Consider the following 20,733-nt stretch of genomic DNA (forward strand, 5'->3'; position numbering starts at 1 on the left):
GTGCTATGCTTTGTGGACAGGCCTCTCTAGTGCTTCAAATGGTAAAATGTTACCTGTGCAGTGGGAGATGTAGTCTGACATCTAGCGGCCGCTGTCTGCAACTACACTCTTAATTTCCTGCCAATTTTGTGTTTTTTTTTTCTTTTCATGGTTTTTTTATATAAAGGAAGACTTACAGGGAACTCTGACCACTTAACTTAATTGGTAAGAAAATGTCATTTAATTATTAATTAAAATGACACTTATATCATTAAAAATGGATGAGATGCAAGAATAGAAACAAATAATGTTAGTAAATTCTGTCTTTCCTGGCAGTAAGGATAAAATGTGTGGGCAGAATCCTGAAATGTAGCATTTGTTTCAAGTAAGATCCCAATTTTATAAAAAAAAAAAAAAAGTCATAAATTTAAAGGGAACCAGAGACGAAGCACCCTTGTGTATTTTACCATAGAAATCAGTGGGAACATTAGAGAAAACACTTACCATGCTCTCTGTTCCATCCTCACTGCTAAAAGTGTCTGTTATCTAGCTGAGATAAGAATCCCGGACTGAGCATTGATTCTGGCTTTGCTATAATGACTCAGCTATAATGATTCCTGAGCAAAGCCAGCAGGGGGCAGGCTTGGACTTGAAGACAGCAAAGAACACAGTCTCAGCTAGTGTTGGGCGAACAGTGTTCGCCACTGTTCGGGTTCTGCAGAACATCACCCTGTTCGGGTGATGTTCGAGTTCGGCCGAACACCTGACGGTGCTCGGCCAAACCGTTCGGCCATATGGCCGAACTAAGAGCGCATGGCCGAACGTTCCCCGAACGTTCGGCTAGCGCTGTGATTGGCCGAACGGGTCACGTGGTTCGGACCCGAACGCGCTCTGATTGGCCGAACGGTCACGTGGTTCGGGTAAATAAATACCCGAACCACGTCATATCTCCGCCATTTGTCTGTGGGTTTAGCTTTGGGTAGGCAGGCAGGGTAGTTCGCGCTCCAGCCACGCTAGCCAGGGTCCCCCCTGTCATTGTGTCACTGCTGGGAACAGTAGTACACCGCTTGCTCAGCCACACTATATAGCATTCTGTTTACTGCCACTCTGTGTACCTCGCTCAGCCACACTATATAGCATTCTGTTTACTGCCACTCTGTGTCTGCTGGGAATAGTAGTACACCGCTTGCTCAGCCACACTATATAGCATTCTGTTTACTGCCACTCTGTGTACCTCGCTCAGCCACACTATATAGCATTCTGTTTACTGCCACTCTGTGTCTGCTGGGAATAGTGGTACACCGCTCGCTCAGCCACACTATATAGCATTCTGTTCACTGTTCTGTGTCTGCTTGGAATAGTGGTACACCGCTCGCTCAGCCACACTATATAGCATTCTGTTTACTGTTCTGTGTCTGCTGGGAATAGTGGTACACCGCTCGCTCAGCCACACTATATAGCATTCTGTTTACTGTTCTGTGTCTGCTGGGAATAGTGGTACACCGCTCGCTCAGCCACACTATATAGCATTCTGTGCACTGTTCTGTGTCTGCTGGGAATAGTGGTACACCGCTCGCTCAGCCACACTATATAGCATTCTGTTCACTGTTCTGTGTCTGCTGGGAATAGTGGTACACCGCTCGCTCAGCCACACTATATAGCATTCTGTTTACTGTTCTGTGTCTGCTGGGAATAGTGGTACACCGCTCGCTCATCCACACTATATAGCATTCTGTTCACTGTTCTGTGTCTGCTGGGAATAGTGGTACACCGCCCGCTCAGCCACACTATATAGCATTCTGTTCACTGTTCTGTGTCTGCTGGGAATAGTGGTACACCGCTCGCTCAGCCACACTATATAGCATTCTGTTCACTGTTCTGTGTCTGCTGGGAACAGTAGTACACCGCTCGCTCAGCCAGAGTATATAGCATTGTGTTTACTGCCACTCTGTGTACACCGCTCAGCCAGACTATATACCATTGTTTACTGACACTCTGTGTACACCGCTCAGCCAGACTATATACCATTGTTTACTGACACTCTGTGTACACCGCTCAGCCAGACTATATACCATTGTTTACTGCCACTCTGATTCTGCTGGGAACAGTAGTACACCGCTCGCTCAGCCAGACTATATAGCATTGTGTTTACTGCCACTCTGTGTACACCGCTCAGCCAGACTATATACCATTGTTTACTGACACTCTGTGTACACCGCTCAGCCAGACTATATACCATTGTTTACTGAAACTCTGTGTACACCGCTCAGCCAGACTATATACCATTGTTTACTGCCACTCTGATTCTGCTGGGAACAGTAGTACACCGCTCGCTCAGCCAGACTATATACCATTGTTTACTGACACTATATAGCAGACTATATAGCATTGTGTGTACACCGCTCAGCCAGACTATATACCATTGTTTACTGACACTCTGTGTACACCGCTCAGCCAGACTATATACCATTGTTTACTGCCACTCTGATTCTGCTGGGAACAGTAGTACACCGCTCGCTCAGCCAGACTATATACCATTGTTTACTGACACTCTGTGTACACCGCTCAGCCAGACTATATACCATTGTTTACTGCCACTCTGATTCTGCTGGGAACAGTAGTACACCGCTCGCTCAGCCAGACTATATACCATTGTTTACTGACACTCTGTGTACACCGCTCAGCCAGACTATATACCATTGTTTACTGCCACTCTGATTCTGCTGGGAACAGTAGTACACCGCTCGCTCAGCCAGACTATATACCATTGTTTACTGACACTCTGTGTACACCGCTCAGCCAGACTATATACCATTGTTTACTGCCACTCTGATTCTGCTGGGAACAGTAGTACACCGCTCGCTCAGCCAGACTATATACCATTGTGTTTACTGCCACTCTGTGTACACCGCTCAGCCACACTATATAGCATTGCGTACTCTGCCAGTCAGTGTGTATATTGCTGGGATCAGTAATACTCCACTCACCGTCAACCACTATATGAGCTCAACATGAGTTCCCCAGAGACCTCCGCTGTGAGCAGCACTCCCAACAACAGCAACAGCCAACGCCCCACGCAAGCTATAACATCCACCCCAGCAGCCAGTGGTCAGCAGCAGCCCTCCCCGGAGGAGAACGTTGTGTCCATCAGTCCGTCGCCAGAGCGATTAATGAGGGCTGCCATTGAGGAGATGATGGGGCCTGATGTGGAGGAGGAGGTCTGGCTCAGGCCAGCATCCCAAGTTAATGTTGAGGACGATGAGGGGTCTGTGTCTGGGGATGTTGGGGTGGCAGAGGTGGTGGGTGGGTCAGACTCAGGAGAAGAGTTGTATGATGAGGATGATGATCGGGACCATCTGTATGTGCCTCAGAGTCCGACCCCGGAAAACATGTTGTATCGTGTGTTTAGGTACTAAAATCTGCGTTCCCTCCCAGTAGTGTTGGGCGAACAGTGTTTGCCACTGTTCGGGTTCTGCAGAACATCACCCTGTTCGGGGTGACTATATAGCAGACTATATAGCATTGTGTTTAATGCCACTCTGTGTACACGGCTCAGCCACACTATATAGCATTGTGTTTACTTCCACTCTGTGTCTGCTGGGAACAGTAGTACACCGCTCACCCGCCACTGTATAGCATTGTGCTCTGTGTCACTGCTGACAATAGTGGTACACCGCTCACCCACCACTGTATAGCATTTCTGTACTGCCACTGTACTGCTGCCAGTCAGCGTGTACTTTAAGGATAAGTGAAATGAGGAAGAAATCCGGTGAAAGAGGGAGGGGCAAGGGAAGAGGTGTTTCCCCTGACGGTTCACGTACAGGCCACAGGGGAGCACCCAAGAAAACCCACTCAATACTGCCCATGTTGTCCAGGACAACAACCCTCACAGATCCAAAAGAACAGGACCAGATAATTACTTGGATGACCTCTCAAGCGTCCAGCAGTGGGTTAAGCAGCACCAGCACATCACGCACGAGGTCCGAGTCCTCAGCCAGTTAAAGTCTGGGCTTTCTTTGAAGACTGCACTGAGGATGTTACCATGGCGATTTGCAAGGTGTGCAAGACCCGCCTGAGCAGGGGGAAAAGTATTAACAACCTCTCCACCACCAGCATGAGCCGCCACATTCTATCCAAACATCCCACTCTGTGGGCAAACGCGGCAGGACAGGGTACCACCAGCAACACTGCCTCCCTTGGGTTCACCAGACTCACCACCAGACCCGCCTCAGCAGCAGCAGTAGCCCAGCCATTGCGTGGTTCACAACATTCACAAACATCAGACGATGCTGACACTGTCACTTTCCGGACTAGTGCTCTTGAGGTCTCCCAGTGTTCATCAAACACAACAACCAACAGCCCTTCGGTGTGCAGCGCTACGGTTGAGTTGTCTGTCTCTGAGATGTTTGAGCACAAGAGGAAATTGCCAGCAAATGACCCCCGGGCCGTGGCAGTAACAGCCAGCCAGCATAGCCAAGCTTCTGGCCTGCGAAATGCTGCCATATCGAGTGGTGGAGACAAACAGCTTCAAGGGCATGATGTCAGTGGCCATCCCACGTTACGTTGTTCCCAGCCGCTACCACTTTGCGCGCTCTGCAGTGCCTGAGTTGCATGAGCACGTGGTCAGCTAAATAACCCGAAGCTTGAAGAATGCCGTTGCCTGCAAGGTTCACCTCACCACTGACACCTGGACGAGTGCGTTCGGCCAGGGTCGATACATCTCCCTTACCGCGCACTGGGTGAACCTTGTGGAGCCTGGCAGCGATTCCTCACCTGCTACGGCGCGGGTGTTGCCCACGCCGCAAACAGCTGGATAACAACAGCAGCACCTACCTCTCTGACTCCTTCTCCTCCAACGCATCTCAAAGCTGTACCTCATCCGGAAATGCTAACCCAGCACCAGCAGCAGTAGGATCGTGGAAGCAGTGCAGCACAGCTGTTGGCATGCGTCAGCAAGCGTTGCTGAAGCTGATCTGCCTTGGGGATAAGCAGCACACAGGGGAGGAAATTTGGAGGGGAATAAAGGAACAGACGGATTTGTGGCTGGCACCGCTGGACCTGAAACCGGGCATGAAGCTAGACACCTGGCACGAACTGGCAATGTACGCAATAGAGGTGCTGGCTTGCCCGGCAGCCAGCGTTATGTCGGAACGCTGTTTCAGTGCTGCCGGAGGCATCATCACAGATCGGCGTATCCGCCTCTCCACAGAAAATGCAGACCGTCTGACTCAAATTAAAATGAATCAATCCTGGATTGGAAACGACTACGCAACACTCCTGGACCCCAACCAAGTAACATGACCGATGAACATCTGGGATGGTTTAGCGTTTCCGGTCCCTGTTTATTGAACCTCTCATCTGTATTACATTTATGACTGCATGGCGGCAAAAAGCATTGCTGCTATATCCGCACGCTTTTTGTCCTCATGCAAGGCCTGGGTTGTTGTGTCTCACAAAGCGTGGCCTTCTCCTCCTGCGCCTCCTCCTGTTCCATCACGTGTGCTGCTGCTGCTGCTGCTGCTGCTGGGTTACCGTTGCCGCGTGGTCCCTGTTTATGGAACCTCTTATCTTTATTACATTTATGACTACATGGCGGTACAAAGCATGCTATCCGCACGCTTTTTGTCCTCATGCAAGGCCTGGGTTGTTGTGTCTCACAAAGCGTGGCCTTCTCCTCCTGCGCCTCCTCCTGTTCCATCACGTGTGCTGCTGCTGCTGCTGCTGCTGGGTTAGCGTTGCCGCGTGGTCCCTGTTTATTGAACCTCTTATCTTTATTACATTTATGACTACATGGCGGTACAAAGCATGCTATCCGCACGCTTTTTGTCCTCATGCAAGGCCTGGGTTGTTGTGTCTCACAAAGCGTGGCCTTCTCCTCCTGCGCCTCCTCCTGTTCCATCACGTGTGCTGCTGCTGCTGCTGCTGCTGCTGGGTTACCGTTGCCGGTCCCTGTTTATGGAACCTCTTATCTTTATTACATTTATGACTACATGGCGGTACAAAGCATGCTATCCGCACGCTTTTTGTCCTCATGCAAGGCCTGGGTTGTTGTGTCTCACAAAGCGTGGCCTTCTCCTCCTGCGCCTCCTCCTGTTCCATCACGTGTGCTGCTGCTGCTGCTGCTGCTGGGTTAGCGTTGCCGCGTGGTCCCTGTTTATTGAACCTCTTATCTTTATTACATTTATGACTACATGGCGGTACAAAGCATGCTCTCCGCACGCTTTTTGTCCTCATGCAAGGCCTGGGTTGTTGTGTCTCACAAAGCATGGCCTTCTCCTCCTGCGCCTCCTCCTGTTCCATCACGTGTGCTGCTGCTGGGTTAGCGTTGCCGCGTGGTCCCTGTTTATTGAACCACTTATCTTTATTACATTTATGACTGCATGGTGGTACAAAGCATGCTATCCGCACGCTTCTTGTCCTCATGCAAGGCCTGGGTTGTTGTGTCTCAAAGCGTGGCCTTCTCCTCCTGCGCCACCCTCCTCCTGTTCCATCACGTGTGCTGCTGCTGGGTTAGCATTACCGGTCCCTTTTCCTGGAACCTCTTATATGTATTACATTTATGACTGCATGCCGACAAAAAGCATGTTACCTGTGCAAAGAAAACAGACATTTCCCGCATTTAAAAGACAGTTTTCCCTTTGAAACTTTAAAATCGATTTTCTCAAAAACTATAAGCTCTTTTTGCTAAATTTTTTTTTCCTCTTGTACCCACTCCCAAGGTGCACATACCCTGTAAATTTGGGGTATGTAGCATGTAAGGAGGCTTTACAAAGCACAAAAGTTCGGGTCCCCATTGACTTCCATTATGTTCGGAGTTCGGGTCGAACACCCGAACATCGCGGACATGTTCGGCCTGTTCGGCCCGAACCCGAACATCTAGATGTTCGCCCAACACTAGTCTCAGCTATAATTATTCTGTAGCAAAGCCAGACCGACTGCTTAGTCGGGATTCTTATCTTAGAGGTGATAACAGGCAAATTAAACAGAGAACAATGTAACAAAGAGCAGATTAGGTGTTTACTGTCATGTTCCCACTGATTTATAAGGTAAAATACATGAGGTTGCTTCATCTCTGGTTCTCTTTAAGTCAGTGCGCCACAAGTATGGAAACTGTATTCTGTCTGGAGTATGAACTGAATGGAACATCCCATCTTTCTGCATTAATATAGCTAATAATATAGTAGGACATTAGACTATGGTGGGATTAGAGTGTGAGCTCCTCTGAGGACAGTCAGTGACATGACTATGTGCTCTGTAAAGTACTGCAGAAGATGCCAGCGCTATATAAATACATAATAATAATATGGTAGGACATTACACTATGACTATGGTGGGATTAGATTGTGAGCTCCTCTGAGCACAGTCAGTGACATGACTATGTACTCTGTAATGTGCTGCAGGAGATGTCAGTGCTATATAAATACATGATAATAATATGGTAGGACATTAGACTGTGACTATGGTAGGATTAGAGTGTGAGTTCCTCTGAGGACAGTCAGTGACATGGCTATGTACTCTGTACAGTGCTGCAGAAGATGTCAGTGCTATATAAATACATAATAATAATATGGTAGGACATTAGAACTATGACTATGGTAGGATTAGATTGTGAGCTCCTCTGAGGACAGTCAGTGACATGACTATGTACTCTGTAATGTGCTGCAGGAGATGTCAGTGCTATATAAATACATGATAATAATATGGTAGGACATTAGAACTATGACTATGGTAGGATTAGAGTGTGAGCTCCTCTGAGGACAGTCAATGACATGACTATGTACTCTGTAATGTGCTGCAGAAGATGTCAGTGCTATATAAATACATAATAATAATATGGTAGGACATTAGACTATGACTATGGTAGGATTAGAGTGTGAGCTCCTCTGAGAACAGTCAGTGACATGGCTATGTACTCTGTAATGTGCTGCAGGAGATGTCACTGCTATATAAATACATAATAATAATATGGTAGGACATTAGACTATGACTATGGTAGGATTAGAGTGTGAGCTCCTCTGAGGACAGTCAGTGACATGACTATGTACTCTGTGATGTGCTGCAGAAGATGTCAGTGCGATATAAATACATAGTAATAATATCAGCCCAGCTACATGGAGAGCAGTGCTATAGACCCTTCAGAGGGGTATTGGTAAGTCAGCCTGCATTAGAAGTCCCTTTGGTGGGCTGCAGTGAATACCTGCAGACGTATAGACAGGCCTGCTGTCATTTCCTGTAGCAGGCAGACTCTGGAGTGATCTGTTGAGACCACATTATAATGTAAAGTGATTTGACCTCAGTGTTTGGTGTCTGACCTTTTCCGAAACGATTTAGCAGTGATCCCCTCATCAGAGGCCGCGGGTCGCCCCCATCCTGCCCCGTCCTCTGGGTGGGTAATTATACGCCAAGTGCGATTATCTGCCTCGTTCATACAGCGTCGGGCCTTCAGGAGAACATTGAACCGATCACATCAGAGTTCAGACAGGCCGGGCTTCAAAGACGCGCGTTGCAATTATCCCGACCCGCGCTAGTATGCCTTCTAATGGCGCCTAATTGGCTCCATTGATCCGTAAGTGTATTTAAAGTGAGCCTGCCAATCAACGGAGAGAAATTCTCGTTTTTCCCCTCTTTACAGACAGAGCAACCCCCCCCCCCCCCCCCCCCCCCACACACACACACACACACACACCTCGGCTATGCTCTTACATTTCAATGCCTGGCAATACTCCATGACGGCCCTCATGCTACTGACATTTTCTTCTCAGTTTGCTGCTAGATGATATTTTCACACCTTGTCAATAGAATGCTTTTTAAAGGACAACTGAAGTGAGAGGGATATGGAAGCTGCCATATTTATTTCCTGTTAAACAATACCAGTTGCCTGGCAGGCCTGCTGATCTCTTTGGCTGCAGTAGTGTCTGAATCACCCACTTGAAACAAGCATGCAGCTAACCCAGTCACACTTCAGTCAGAGCACTTGATATGCTGCATGCTTGTTCAGGGGCTATGGCTAAATGTATTAGAGGCAGAGGATCAGCAGGACTGCCAGGCAAACTGCATTGTTTTAAAGGAAATAAATATGGCAGCCTACATATCACTCTCACTTAAGGTGCCCTTTAGACCTATAGCCAGAAGGATAAGAAGGCTGCAGGCTTTCTACCTTTTATATTTAAAAAAAAATGCTGGTTCCCGGTCTATAATGGTGATTCATCAACTTCAGTAGAGTCTGAGTCACACTTGGGACGATCATGATCACTACAGACATCATAAACTTTGGTGTAAAGCGATCCATTCTTTCCCGACACCGTTTGGTGGTCCACCAGACCCCATTGCCTGGGGCATTCCCCCCCCCCCATCCCCCCTGGTCATTGCTAGCTACTGTGTGAAGGCTGAGTGGCTGGCTCCTCCCCAATCAGGGCAGAGCCAGATCATCCATGAGGTAACTTGGGCAGTTGCCTAGGGCCTGGAGAGAGAGTAGGGGCCTAGAGATACAAGCCCTCACCATTTTCAAGAAAGAAGCCAGATTGCCATCAAGGATGGGCCCAGCTTTGGTATTTGCCTAGGGCTCCATTTTATCCTCCATCTCTGAACTGGTGCCCTAAGGAGGAGAATAGCCCATGATTGCCTCCTGCCATTTTTGTTATGTGAGGTGGGAGGAGGGGATGGGGGAGGAGTCATCTATGCCTCCTTTGTTGCCTTGTTTTCAGGAAACATTGGTTTAGGAAGGTAAGGTCTCCCTTGCAATACTTTTGTCCGTTGCAGACTTTCGCTTGGCTTAAAATGGGGTAAAAAATGATTTGCATATTCTGCCAGCTGTCGAGAAGTGATGCATTGTGGGGCCTGCTTCTTGCTCGCAAAAGTACAATTTGCAAATCCCTTCTGGTATAGGAAGATGACACTGGATTTGTGGCAAGAGCTGAGGTATGAAACTGCAGGTGACTAGTCAGAGCCAATCAGAATGCAGTGAATGTGGGTGGGGTCGCCTTGTCTCCACCCCAGAGGTTCCTGGGGGCCTGGCATCTGCATTAATGCAGAGCGGCCAATCCCCTCCCTGCAGTTTAGTGGAGTGTGAGAGATGCCTGCTGATTGGCCGCTCAGCGTAAGCCATTACCTGCCGCTATGTTCTTGTCTCGTTCTAATTACCGATGGCTGAGTAATTGTTCCAATTTGTTCTGTAATGTATTTTATCTCTGATAAACGCTGCAAATATTGTTCCCTTTTCATATTGCTGAAGAATTAATTTGCCTTTAATTACTTTATGATTGCCGGTACTTACTGCGCGGGGAATTGTTCAGATAGGGGTGATTCATTCTGTCTGTAAATAAGGCCTGCGGAGTCTGAACAAGCCTTACTGCTGGAGGACCACAAGTCCCAGCATGCCAAGCATTACTGCTGGAGGACCACAAGTCCCAGCATGCCAAGCATTACTGCTGGAGGACCACAAGTCCCAGCATGCCAAGCATTACTGCTGGAGGACCACAAGTCCCAGCATGCCAAGCATTACTGCTGGAGGACCGCAAGTCCCAGCATGCCAAGCATTACTGCTGGAGGACCGCAAGTCCCAGCATGCCAAGCATTACTGCTGGAGGACCGCAAGTCCCAGCATGCCAAGCATTACTGCTGGAGAACCACAAGTCCCAGCATGCCAAGCCTTACTGCTTGAGGACCACAAGTCCCAGCATGCCAAGCAGCTGCAGGAGGACCGCAAATCCCAGCATGCCAAGCATTACTGCTGGAGGACCACAAGTCCCAGCATGCCAAGCATTACTGCTGGAGGACCACAAGTCCCAGCATGTCAAGCATTACTGCTGGAGGACCGCAAGTCCCAGCATGCCAAGCATTACTGCTGGAGGACCGCAAGCCCCAGCATGCCAAGCATTACTGCTGGAGGACCACAAGTCCCAGCATGCCAAGCATTACTGCTGGAGGACCGCAAGTCCCAGCATGCCAAGCATTACTGCTGGAGGACCGCAAGTCCCAGCATGCCAAGCATTACTGCTGGAGGACCGCAAGTCCCAGCATGCCAAGCATTACTGCTGGAGGACCGCAAGTCCCAGCATGCCAAGCATTACTGCTGGAGGACCGCAAGTCCCAGCATGCTAAGCATTACTGCTGGAGGACCGCAAGTCCCAGCATGCCAAGTATTACTGCTGGAGGACCACAAGTCCCAGCATGCCAAGCATTACTGCTGGAGGACCGCAAGTCCCAGCATGCCAAGCATTACTGCTGGAGGACCACAAGTTCCAGCATGCCAAGCAGCTGCTGGAGGACCGCAAGTTCCAGCATGCCAAGCATTACTGCTGGAGGACCACAAGTTCCAGCCTGCCCCATTTGCTGCACATCCCTTTCATAATGACGGTTTCTGTGGTAGATTACACCTTACTGGGTTTGCTGGGAGTTGTAGTTTCTCATCCACATGAATGAGAGTTTATAGCACTATTTCAGAGAATAGGGGGCATGCTGGGACCTGTGGTCCTCCAAATGCTTGGCATGTTGTAATGTGACGTTCCCCAGCTGCTTGGCATGCTGGGTCTTGTGGTCCTCCAGCAGCTGCTTGGCACGCTGGGTCTTGTGGTCCTCCAGCAGTTGCTTGGCATGCTGTGTCTTGTGGTCCTCCAGCATATGCTTGGCATGCTGGGACTTTTTCATATTTGATTCTGAAATAATGCTACAGTGTATATTTTTCACTATGAACTGAGAAAAATAAAAGTATTTTTAATGGTACAAATCAATCTTATTAGCTCAGGGAACATATATTCCCGTTCACCAATGAGTGCTGCATCAGATAGTGCCAGAAATGTGCACAGGAGCCAGCCCAATCCTGCACAGCACTGCTTCAGCTACAAGACGTATATCTACTGACTCGTGGCTTAGATGAAGTCACAGAGGACGTAGATATACTGTAGTGGTGGATAGAGTGGTTATTGACTAGCTTTACTTGGTTTATTGCTAGCTTTAAAAACATTAAGCTGCTTCTTCAGGGATGATGCAGAACTGTGTCGTTTGGCCCAGTGAAGTGTATCTTATCAATCAAGCCTATTCGTGTCCACATAACTGACAGTAGTCTATGCTTCATCTATTCACAAGATTGAAGGGAGGATAGATACTTTGCCTGTAGGCGGCTGTGCTGGGACATGTAGTCCCCCCTGTGCAGTGTGTTTGTACCTGCAGTCTCCTTTGCGGGGGATAAGTTCTTGTAGTCTGTGCTTTGCCTGGAGGCGGCTGTGCTGAGACGTGTGGTCCTCAGTCGGTTCTCTCATGAAGCAAGGTGAAACACTTGCATCAGACACAGAGATTACAGGGGGAGCATGTTTGCACTGCGTTTACACTTATAGCATGCAGTCGGAGTAGGAGGTGAAGTGAGAGGAGAGTGAGGTAATGAGGTCAACATTGGGGAAAAGCAGCTTGTTGTGCTCTGTGAGTAGTCTGACAGTGACAGGAGGAGGGAGGCAGGAGAGCATCATTGGAGAAAAGCAGCTTGTTGTGCTGTGTGTGGAGTCTGACAGTGAGTGAGGAGGGGGAGGCAGCAGAGCAGCATTGGGGAAAAGCAGCTTGTTGTGCTATGTGAGGAGTCTGACAGTGAGTGAGGAGGGGGAGGCAGGAGAGCAGCATTGGGGAAAAGCAGCTTGTTGTGCTGTGTGGGGAGTCTGACAGTGAGTGAGGAGGTGGAGGCTGGAGAGCAGCATTGGGGAAAAGCAGCTTGTTGTGCTGTGTGAGGAGTCTGACAGTGAGTGAGGAGGGGGAGGCTGGAGAGCAGCATTGGGGAAAAGCAGCTTGTTGTGCTGTGTGAGGAGTCTGACAGTATGTGAGGAGGGGGAGGCAGCAGAGCAGCATTGGGGAAAAGCAGCTTGTTGTGCTATGTGAGGAGTCTGACAGTGAGTGAGGAGGGGGAGGCAGGAGAGCAGCATTGGGGAAAAGCAGCTTGTTGTGCTGTGTGTGGAGTCTGACAGTGAGTGAGGAGGGGGAGGCAGCAGAGCAGCATTGGGGAAAAGCAGCTTGTTGTGCTGTGTGGGGAGTCTGACAGTGAGTGAGGAGGTGGAGGCTGGAGAGCAGCATTGGGGAAAAGCAGCTTGTTGTGCTGTGTGAGGAGTCTGACAGTGAGTGAGGAGGGGGAGGCTGGAGAGCAGCATTGGGGAAAAGCAGCTTGTTGTGCTGTGTGAGGAGTCTGACAGTATGTGAGGAGGGGGGAGGAGGCAAAAGAGCAGCAATGTGTCATTTGACTTGCACAGCAGAAGGGAGGTGGCGGCACTGCTGTCCTGGTTGAGGAGGAATGGAGGACAGCTGACAGACTCACAGCCAGGCAGCCAGTGTGTTATTGTGTTGAGCTGGCAGGCTACCTACCATGGGCACCTAACTGGCTAATGTATACTGTTGGCAACTATACTGGCTGCCTACTGGGGCACCTACCTGGCTAACCTATACTGTGGGCAATTATTATGTCTACCTATAATGGGGGCAACTTTACCTGGCTACCTATACTGTGGGCAATTATTATGTCTACCTATAATGGGGGCAACTATACCTGGCTACCTATACTGTGGGCAATTACTTTGTCTACCTATACTGGGGGCACCTATACTTGGCTTCCTATACTGGGGGCAACTATACCTAGTGACCTATACTGTGCACAACTATACCTGGATATCTAGACATTTTGCTTTAGGTAACAAAGTATAGTTGCCCACAGTATAGGTACTGTGCACAACTATTCCTAGCGACCTATACTGTGGCCAACTATACTTTGCTACCTAAAGCAAAAAAGTCTAGAACTGACCGTGGTGGTCCCCCCGGTGCAGTGTGTTTGTACCTGCGGTCTCCTCTGCGGGGGATCTTGCATGCTACACGTTTGCTGAGTTCCTGTCTGCTTTGCTTTTGTTGCAGGAGTTCCCCGGCCGCTGCTGAGGGGAGACAGCCTTGAATCCATCCTTCATCTGCAGGAATTCCCAGCTGGGGGACAGAATGTGGCCGCTCAGCTGCTGGGCGATGATGGCGGCGATCCTGGAGGTGTCGGTCGCGGAGTATTTCTATCGCACGGGGTAAGCCATGGCTTTGTACTATAAATAGCTCCAACGATAATGGGGGTCCCCTCCTCTCTGCGTGACTGCTGGAGGGTCCGCAGGGGACCCCCGTCATTCCTCACCCTCTATAGCTTGGCTGAGGACACCCCAAAACTCCCCCAAACTTCCAGCAACGTTCCCTCTCAGGCAAACTTCTTTTTTTGGACTTGTATCAAAACTTTCCTTTAAGACAAAAGCTGCCGTCTGACTGAAATCATTGCCAGAAAGTTGTGCGCACAGCTCTGTACTCGCTACACCGCTTATCACTTAAAGGGGAACTGAAGGGAGAGGGATACGGAGGCTGCCATATTTATTTCCTTTTAATCAATACCAGTTGCCTGGCAGCCCTGCTGGTCTATTTGTCTGCAGTAGTATCTGAATAACACCAGAGACCAGCATGCAGCTAGTCTTGTCAGATCTGACTTTAAAGTCTGAAACACCTGATCTGCTGCATGCTTGTTCAGGGGCTATGGCTAATAGTATTAGAGGCAGAGGATCAGCAGGGCAGCCAGGCAACTGGTATTGCTTAAAAGGGGAAATAAATATGGCAGCCTCCATATCCCTCTCACTTAATTTGTCCTTTAAAGCACACCTGATGCGAGAGGTGTGGGCTGCCATATTTATTTCCCATTTTAAACAATGCAGATTGCCCGGCTGTCCTGCTGATCCTCTGCCTCTAAAGGTAGCCAGTGATACAATTTTACAGAAAGCTAGTTTCATCAGGTTAATGGAATCGATCCGTTTTGGATTCTTTAACCTTTTTGCAGCCACATAAAGTAAAACTTTTTACTATACTTTTGGTTTTACAAGTGATCGGAGGTCAGAAGATAGTGTCAGCAGTGCAGCGCCACTCGGTGGTGGGAGAGGGGTAATGTTCTAGCACTCCTTTTCCACTACCGGGTGGTGCTGCAACACCCCAGACCATCTCAGTGGAGGGATGTGATCAGCGCAATACAATCACTGGTAACTGAGAGATAAACATGTATGCCGGTGTCAGCTGAGCGTTCATGTTCATCGCTACAGAAGAGGCATCCCCAGTGCCTGGTCATAGTCAAGAAAATAGGGGTCTCCTATCAGACGGACCAATGGAAGCTGCCATATTTATTTCCTGTTAAACAATGCCAGTTGCCTGGCTGTCCTGCTGGTCTATTTGGCTGCAGTAGTGTCTGAATCACACACCTGAAACAAGCATGCAGCTACTGCAGTCACACTTCAGGGCTCGTTTCCACTATCGCGAATCTGCATGCGTCCAACGCATGCAGATTCGCACATGTAATGCAAGTGAATGGACCTGCTTCCACTGTAGCGTTTGCGTGGTGCGTTTTTATGAGCGGTGAAAAAACGCGCAAAAGAGCCAACGAATTTGCCTGCTAGTGGAATGCATGCGAATCGCCGCTAATGTATTTAATAGGGAAATCGCATGCGTTTTTTTACACGTTATTTTACGCGATTACGCATGCGATTCCGCATAGGAACCAATGTAAATTAACACAGGCAGTGACATGGTTAAAAACGCACATAGCCTAACCTATGCGAAAAATAACGCGTAAAAAAACGCACCTGCATGCGATTTCTTCTGCGGTGGAATCCAGGCGATTCCGCACCGCTACAGTGGAAACGAGCCCTCAGTCAGAAACACCTGATCTGCTGCATGCTTCTTCAGGGGCTGTGGTTAAACATAGTAGTGGCAGAGGATCAGCAGGGCAGCCAGGTAATGTGCATTGATTAACAGGAAATAAATATGGCAGCCTCCATAACCCTCTTACTTTAGGCTCCCTTTACCTTTATTGTATTTAAAGGCCTAAAGAGATTATATATATATATATATATATATATATATATATATATATATATATATACATACATACATACATACATACATACATACATACATACATACATACATACATACATACATACACATTTTTATAAATAGTGCTGCGGATATAATTTTATAGTTTTGCATTGAAGTAATTTGAGGGGTACATTTAGCCACTTAGCTGCAGCTTATTCCATCGGCGCAGAACCATTCTTACAAGTGCAATGTTTTCTTTATTCACAGACGATTCACCCAGTCCTGCTAGGAAAGTTTGGATTGGGTGACATTTATCTGATGTCTGTGTGAGATGTGTGATCTTTTGCAGCGTTTCAATAATTGTGGTAATGAGCCCAATTATCAGCGAACGGCGTGTAAACGGCGTTCTGTATTCCGTTATCACATCTCAGCTTAATATCAGCAGATAATTGAATACGTCAAGTTTTAAAAAGATTGTCGTAATGGATTTGTTATCTGATTATAGATATATTAATTAATCAGCAGCACAATAGAGCCAGGCGCGTCGGTGGCGTCGCTCCGCGCAGAAAAACCACCAACAGGCAGCATCATCTCCACCGTATGCCAGTATTCCGTACAGTATACACATAGCCCCTGAACAAGCATGCAGCAGATCAGGGGCTCTGACTGAAGTGTGACTGAATTAGCTGCATGCTTGTTTCAGGGGTGTGATTCAGACACTACTGCAGCCAAAGAGATCAGCAGGGCTGCCAGGCAACTGGTATAAAAGGAAATCAATATGACAGCCTCCATATATGCCTCTTAAAGGTTCCCTTTAAGAAATGCATACTTACCTTATTTACATGAGCAGCAGTAATTTAGGCCTTAGAAAACCACCTGAGAACCAGAGATGAAGCACCCTCTTGTATTTTACCTTATAAATCAGTGGGAACATGACAGTAAACACCTAATCTGCCCTTTGTTTCATTGTTCTCTGTGTAATCTGACTGTTATCACCTCTGATAAGAACCCCCGACTGAGCAGTCAGGCTGCTCCGTCTAGCTTTGCTACAGAAAGATTATAGCTAAGTCTGTCTTCTGTGGTGTTATTTCAAGCCCAAGCCTGCCCCCTTGTGGCTTTGCTATAATGACTCAGCAATAATCATTCCCAGCAAAGCCAGATTTAATTGCTCAGTCTGGGATTCTTGTGACTGCTGTTAACAGACACTTTTAGCAGTGAGGGTGAAACAGAGAGCATGGTAAGTGTTTTCTCTAATGTTCTTACTGATATACATGGTAAAATACATGAGGGTGCTTCCTCTCTGGTTCCCTTTAAAGGACAATTTCAGTTTTTAAAAACAAAGGTTTTGCTGCCTTCATAATGAAAGTCAATGGGAGCGCAATGGTATGCGTTTTTCATGCGTTTTCAATGCATTTTTCCCCCAAAATTTGTATGCTGTATTTCCAATTCCTGTTATCTTCCTAGTGATTTGCATAAATGGAAATATAGAAATGCACGAAAAACGCATACAAAACACATGTGCGTTTTATATTTGCGAATCGCACAAGCACGAAAAACGCAATAAAAAAAAAACGCACACATTAACATAAAAAGCAGCCTTTCACACTATGTTATGTGTGCGCCCAGCCTGGAGGCATGCATTTTGTGTTTGCGTTTTTCCCAATTTTGATGTGCGTTTTTTGTGTGTTTTTTTTATGCGTTTGCGTTTTCAGTTTTTCTGATTGGCAAGTGTTGTCTTGATTTTTGAAAATAGATACTAGTGGTTAAATCCATACAAAACGCAAAACGCATTTCTATTTGTTTTTCATGCGTTCCTATACTTTACATTGATAATAAAAGTTTGCTTTCTTAAAAACAAAAAGTATTTGCAGTAATTCAGGTTGGAGTGAGCTCCGAGATGTCTCCCACAATGCAACACTGCTGAAATTTGCAAATTAACCATTGTTGTTCTTAGAAGCCCCTTACACACTCCAATGAGTTCTGGCTCACCATGAGCTTGCTGGTTAGTCTGTACTTTACATTGAAACGCAAAACGCATCAGAATCGCACAGACATGCGTTTGCGTTTTTAAAAACAATCGGAATGCAGCAGTGGAAAAGGCCACCCAAGATTCTTATTTTAAACAGGCTGCATTTCAGAATCAGCAAACGCATGCGTTTTTTGTTTTTTGGCAAAAACGCAGCTTGTGGAAAAGGCACTCAGGCCTGGTGTACACCAAAAACCGCTAGCAGATCCGCAAAATGCTAGCAGATTTTGAAACGCTTTTTCTTATTTTTATGTAGCGTTTCAGCTAGCGTTTTGCGGTTTTGTGTAGCGGTTTTGGTGTAGTAGATTTCATGTATTGTTACAGTAAAGCTGTTACTGAACAGCTACTGTAACAAAAAACGCCTGGCAAACCGATCTGAAGTGCCGTTTTTCAGAGCGGTTTGCGTTTTTCCTATACTTAACATTGAGGCTGAAACGCATCCGCAATCCAAAATCTACAGCAGCCCGGGAGTATGCGTTTCTGCAAAACGCCTCCCGCTCTGATGTGCACCAGCCCATTTTAATACATTACCCTAGCGGATCTGCACCCACAAGCAGATCGCAAACCGCAGCAGAACCGCTCTGGTGTGCACTAGGCCTAAGTGATTAACAAATTAACATAAAGTTACCAAAGGCAGAAATGGAAGCTATGATATCCTGCTGAGGCCTGGAACCCACTAGAGCATTTTTTTTAGCGTTTGGGGAGCACTTTCAATCGCTAACGATATCCCTAAACGCTCTGCCAATGTAAATGGATGGGACAAATTCCACTGGAGCGATTGTGATTAAAGAGAACCTGTACTGAGTAAAAATATTAAAAATAAACACATATGGTAACTTCAAATGAACATTGCATAGTTACCTTGCCATCAGTTCCTCTCAGAAGCTCACCATTTTCTTCTGACAATAATCCCTTCCAGTTCTGACAATATTTTGTCAGATCTGAAATATATCAGTTGCTGTCAGTAAAATATCAGTTGCTGTCAGTTATAGCTGAGAGGAAAACTGATGTACCAGGTAATGTCCATGTTTCCCTATGGCTCAAGTGGGCGATGTTACAGTTTAACTGTGTGCTGACCAGAAAGCTGTTATGGGTAATGGCCATTTTCAAAATGGAGGACGGAAAATTCCCTTGATCACAGTGAACAAACAGGATGTGGGACAGGAGAAAAACACTGAGGAGTAGACTACATGGAAGGTAAGTATGACTTGTGTATGTTTATTTTGACTTTTAATTTTCAGTTCAGGTTTTCTTTAAGCAAATCGCAATCGCAGGACATGCAGCATTTTGGGAGCCTTTCCATTCTTATGCATTATATAGGAGCAGAGAAATCGCTCCCAAAATTGCTTGCAGAGCTCTATCACAAATCGCTGGCGGTTGCCATAGCGCTTTACGCTTTCTACTGGGTTTCTGACCTCACTTTAAGTACCCTTTAACAGCCATGCTGGGGGTTAAATGCTGTAGCATCTCTCCCCCCCCCCCCCCCCCTTTCCTGTCCACACCATCCATCTGTTCCCCCACTTATGGGACCATCAGAGGTTCATCAGTCGCTGGCTGTCAGAGGGTGATAACAGGAGCGGGGCTGTGATCTGACTGACAGATCGGCACTCAGATGTAGGCGCTTTGAGTCTCACAAGTGTTCAGGTGCCTAGATGGGGGAGGGGAGATGTAGGGGCGCTTTAGTGACACTGAACCAAGTGAAAAAAAAACAAAAAAAAACGCACTAATCTCACCCCCCGTGATAGTGACTGGGGCCTTGGTTGATTCAAAATTGTTGAAAAGTGATTTTTTTTCCCCCGTGACTCCAGAGCAAATGCAATTTTTGCCCTAATTGGCATGAATGCAATCGCTCTGGGGGAATTCGCAAAAATGCAGGCAGCACCTTTGCGATCGCCCTGTGAGCGCATGGCTGCTGAGGGCTCCCTCGCACAGCCTTTCAGGAGCTTTCTAACGTAGCTTACTGCAATGCACCGCCTATGTGACGTACACAGTGCAGTAATAGCGTTGCTGTAAAACAGTTTGTGAAATGGTAATGCACTGCTTGCGCACGTTACAGGTACAGTGAAGCACATTTTTATAGACTGTATGCTTCACTGACTCTTTTTGTTCCATTGCGCTGTGTTCCTGTTATGGCAACGTCCCACTGCCTTGGCGTTATTCTGGCCACTTTGGGCTGAGCGATGCCTGACTCCGCCTGTTGTGGGAGTGGCTACTGACTCAATTTATTTAGGCAAAAAAAAGAGCAGTTCTTTTCTGCGAGTAATTCAGAATCATCCCTAAATTGTTCATTTTTCTTAGAAGAGTTTTTAATGGGAGATGGTTAATCAATGCAGTGCAGTGGAATGCAATTCCTGAAAGTTTGACTCCTTTCCAAGCAGCATACAATTTGCATGCAAGCCAGAGGGATTTCCATCTCATTGATCATCTGTCTGTCACATTGATGGATAAATACATAATTATTTTCACTCCACCTCCCAGAATTGTTTAAATAAAGTTGATGTGAGTAGGGGAAGACATTTACCAGCACACAGCCGGCTTTTTGTTTAGTCATCTCAAAGAGCAATATTTCCACCATATTACTGCATTGAGTTTCCTGCCAGGTGGTGCTAAATGGGAGGATCAGCCTGCTATAATCACAGGATCAGAGCATAGAGCTGCAGATTCATGGCTGAGGGCTCGTTTCCACTATCGCGAATCTGCATGCGTCCAACGCATGCAGATCCGCACATGTAATACAAGTGGATGGGCCTGTTTCCACTGTAGCGTTGTTGAGGTGCGTTTTTTTCAGCGTGAAAAAAACGCACAAAAGAGCCAACGATTTCGCCTGCGTCGGGAATCCGTGCGAATCGCCGCTAATGTATTTAATAGTAAAAACGCAT

The 20,733-nt window shown here is 47.2% G+C and overlaps 1 protein-coding gene and 1 long non-coding RNA gene across 2 annotated transcripts in view; both read left to right on the top strand.

The window, feature by feature from the left end:
• Positions 1 to 13,893, top strand: part of LOC137527973 (uncharacterized) — a 37,593-nt gene extending 23,700 nt beyond the window's left edge. Inside the window, exon 3 of the long non-coding RNA XR_011023248.1 lies at positions 13,858 to 13,893. This is a non-coding gene — a long non-coding RNA (uncharacterized lncRNA). The remainder of the gene's footprint in view (positions 1 to 13,857) is intronic.
• A 69-nt stretch (positions 13,894 to 13,962) lies between these two features.
• The window catches only part of EGFL7 (EGF like domain multiple 7), a 43,592-nt gene continuing 36,821 nt past the window's right edge, over positions 13,963 to 20,733 (top strand). The window contains exon 1 of the mRNA XM_068248021.1: positions 13,963 to 14,012. Within this exon, the coding sequence (XP_068104122.1) occupies positions 13,963 to 14,012 (50 nt within the window). The remainder of the gene's footprint in view (positions 14,013 to 20,733) is intronic.

Source organism: Hyperolius riggenbachi, chromosome 8 (genome assembly GCF_040937935.1).
Source record: "Hyperolius riggenbachi isolate aHypRig1 chromosome 8, aHypRig1.pri, whole genome shotgun sequence".
Taxonomy (NCBI): Eukaryota; Metazoa; Chordata; class Amphibia; order Anura; family Hyperoliidae; genus Hyperolius; species Hyperolius riggenbachi.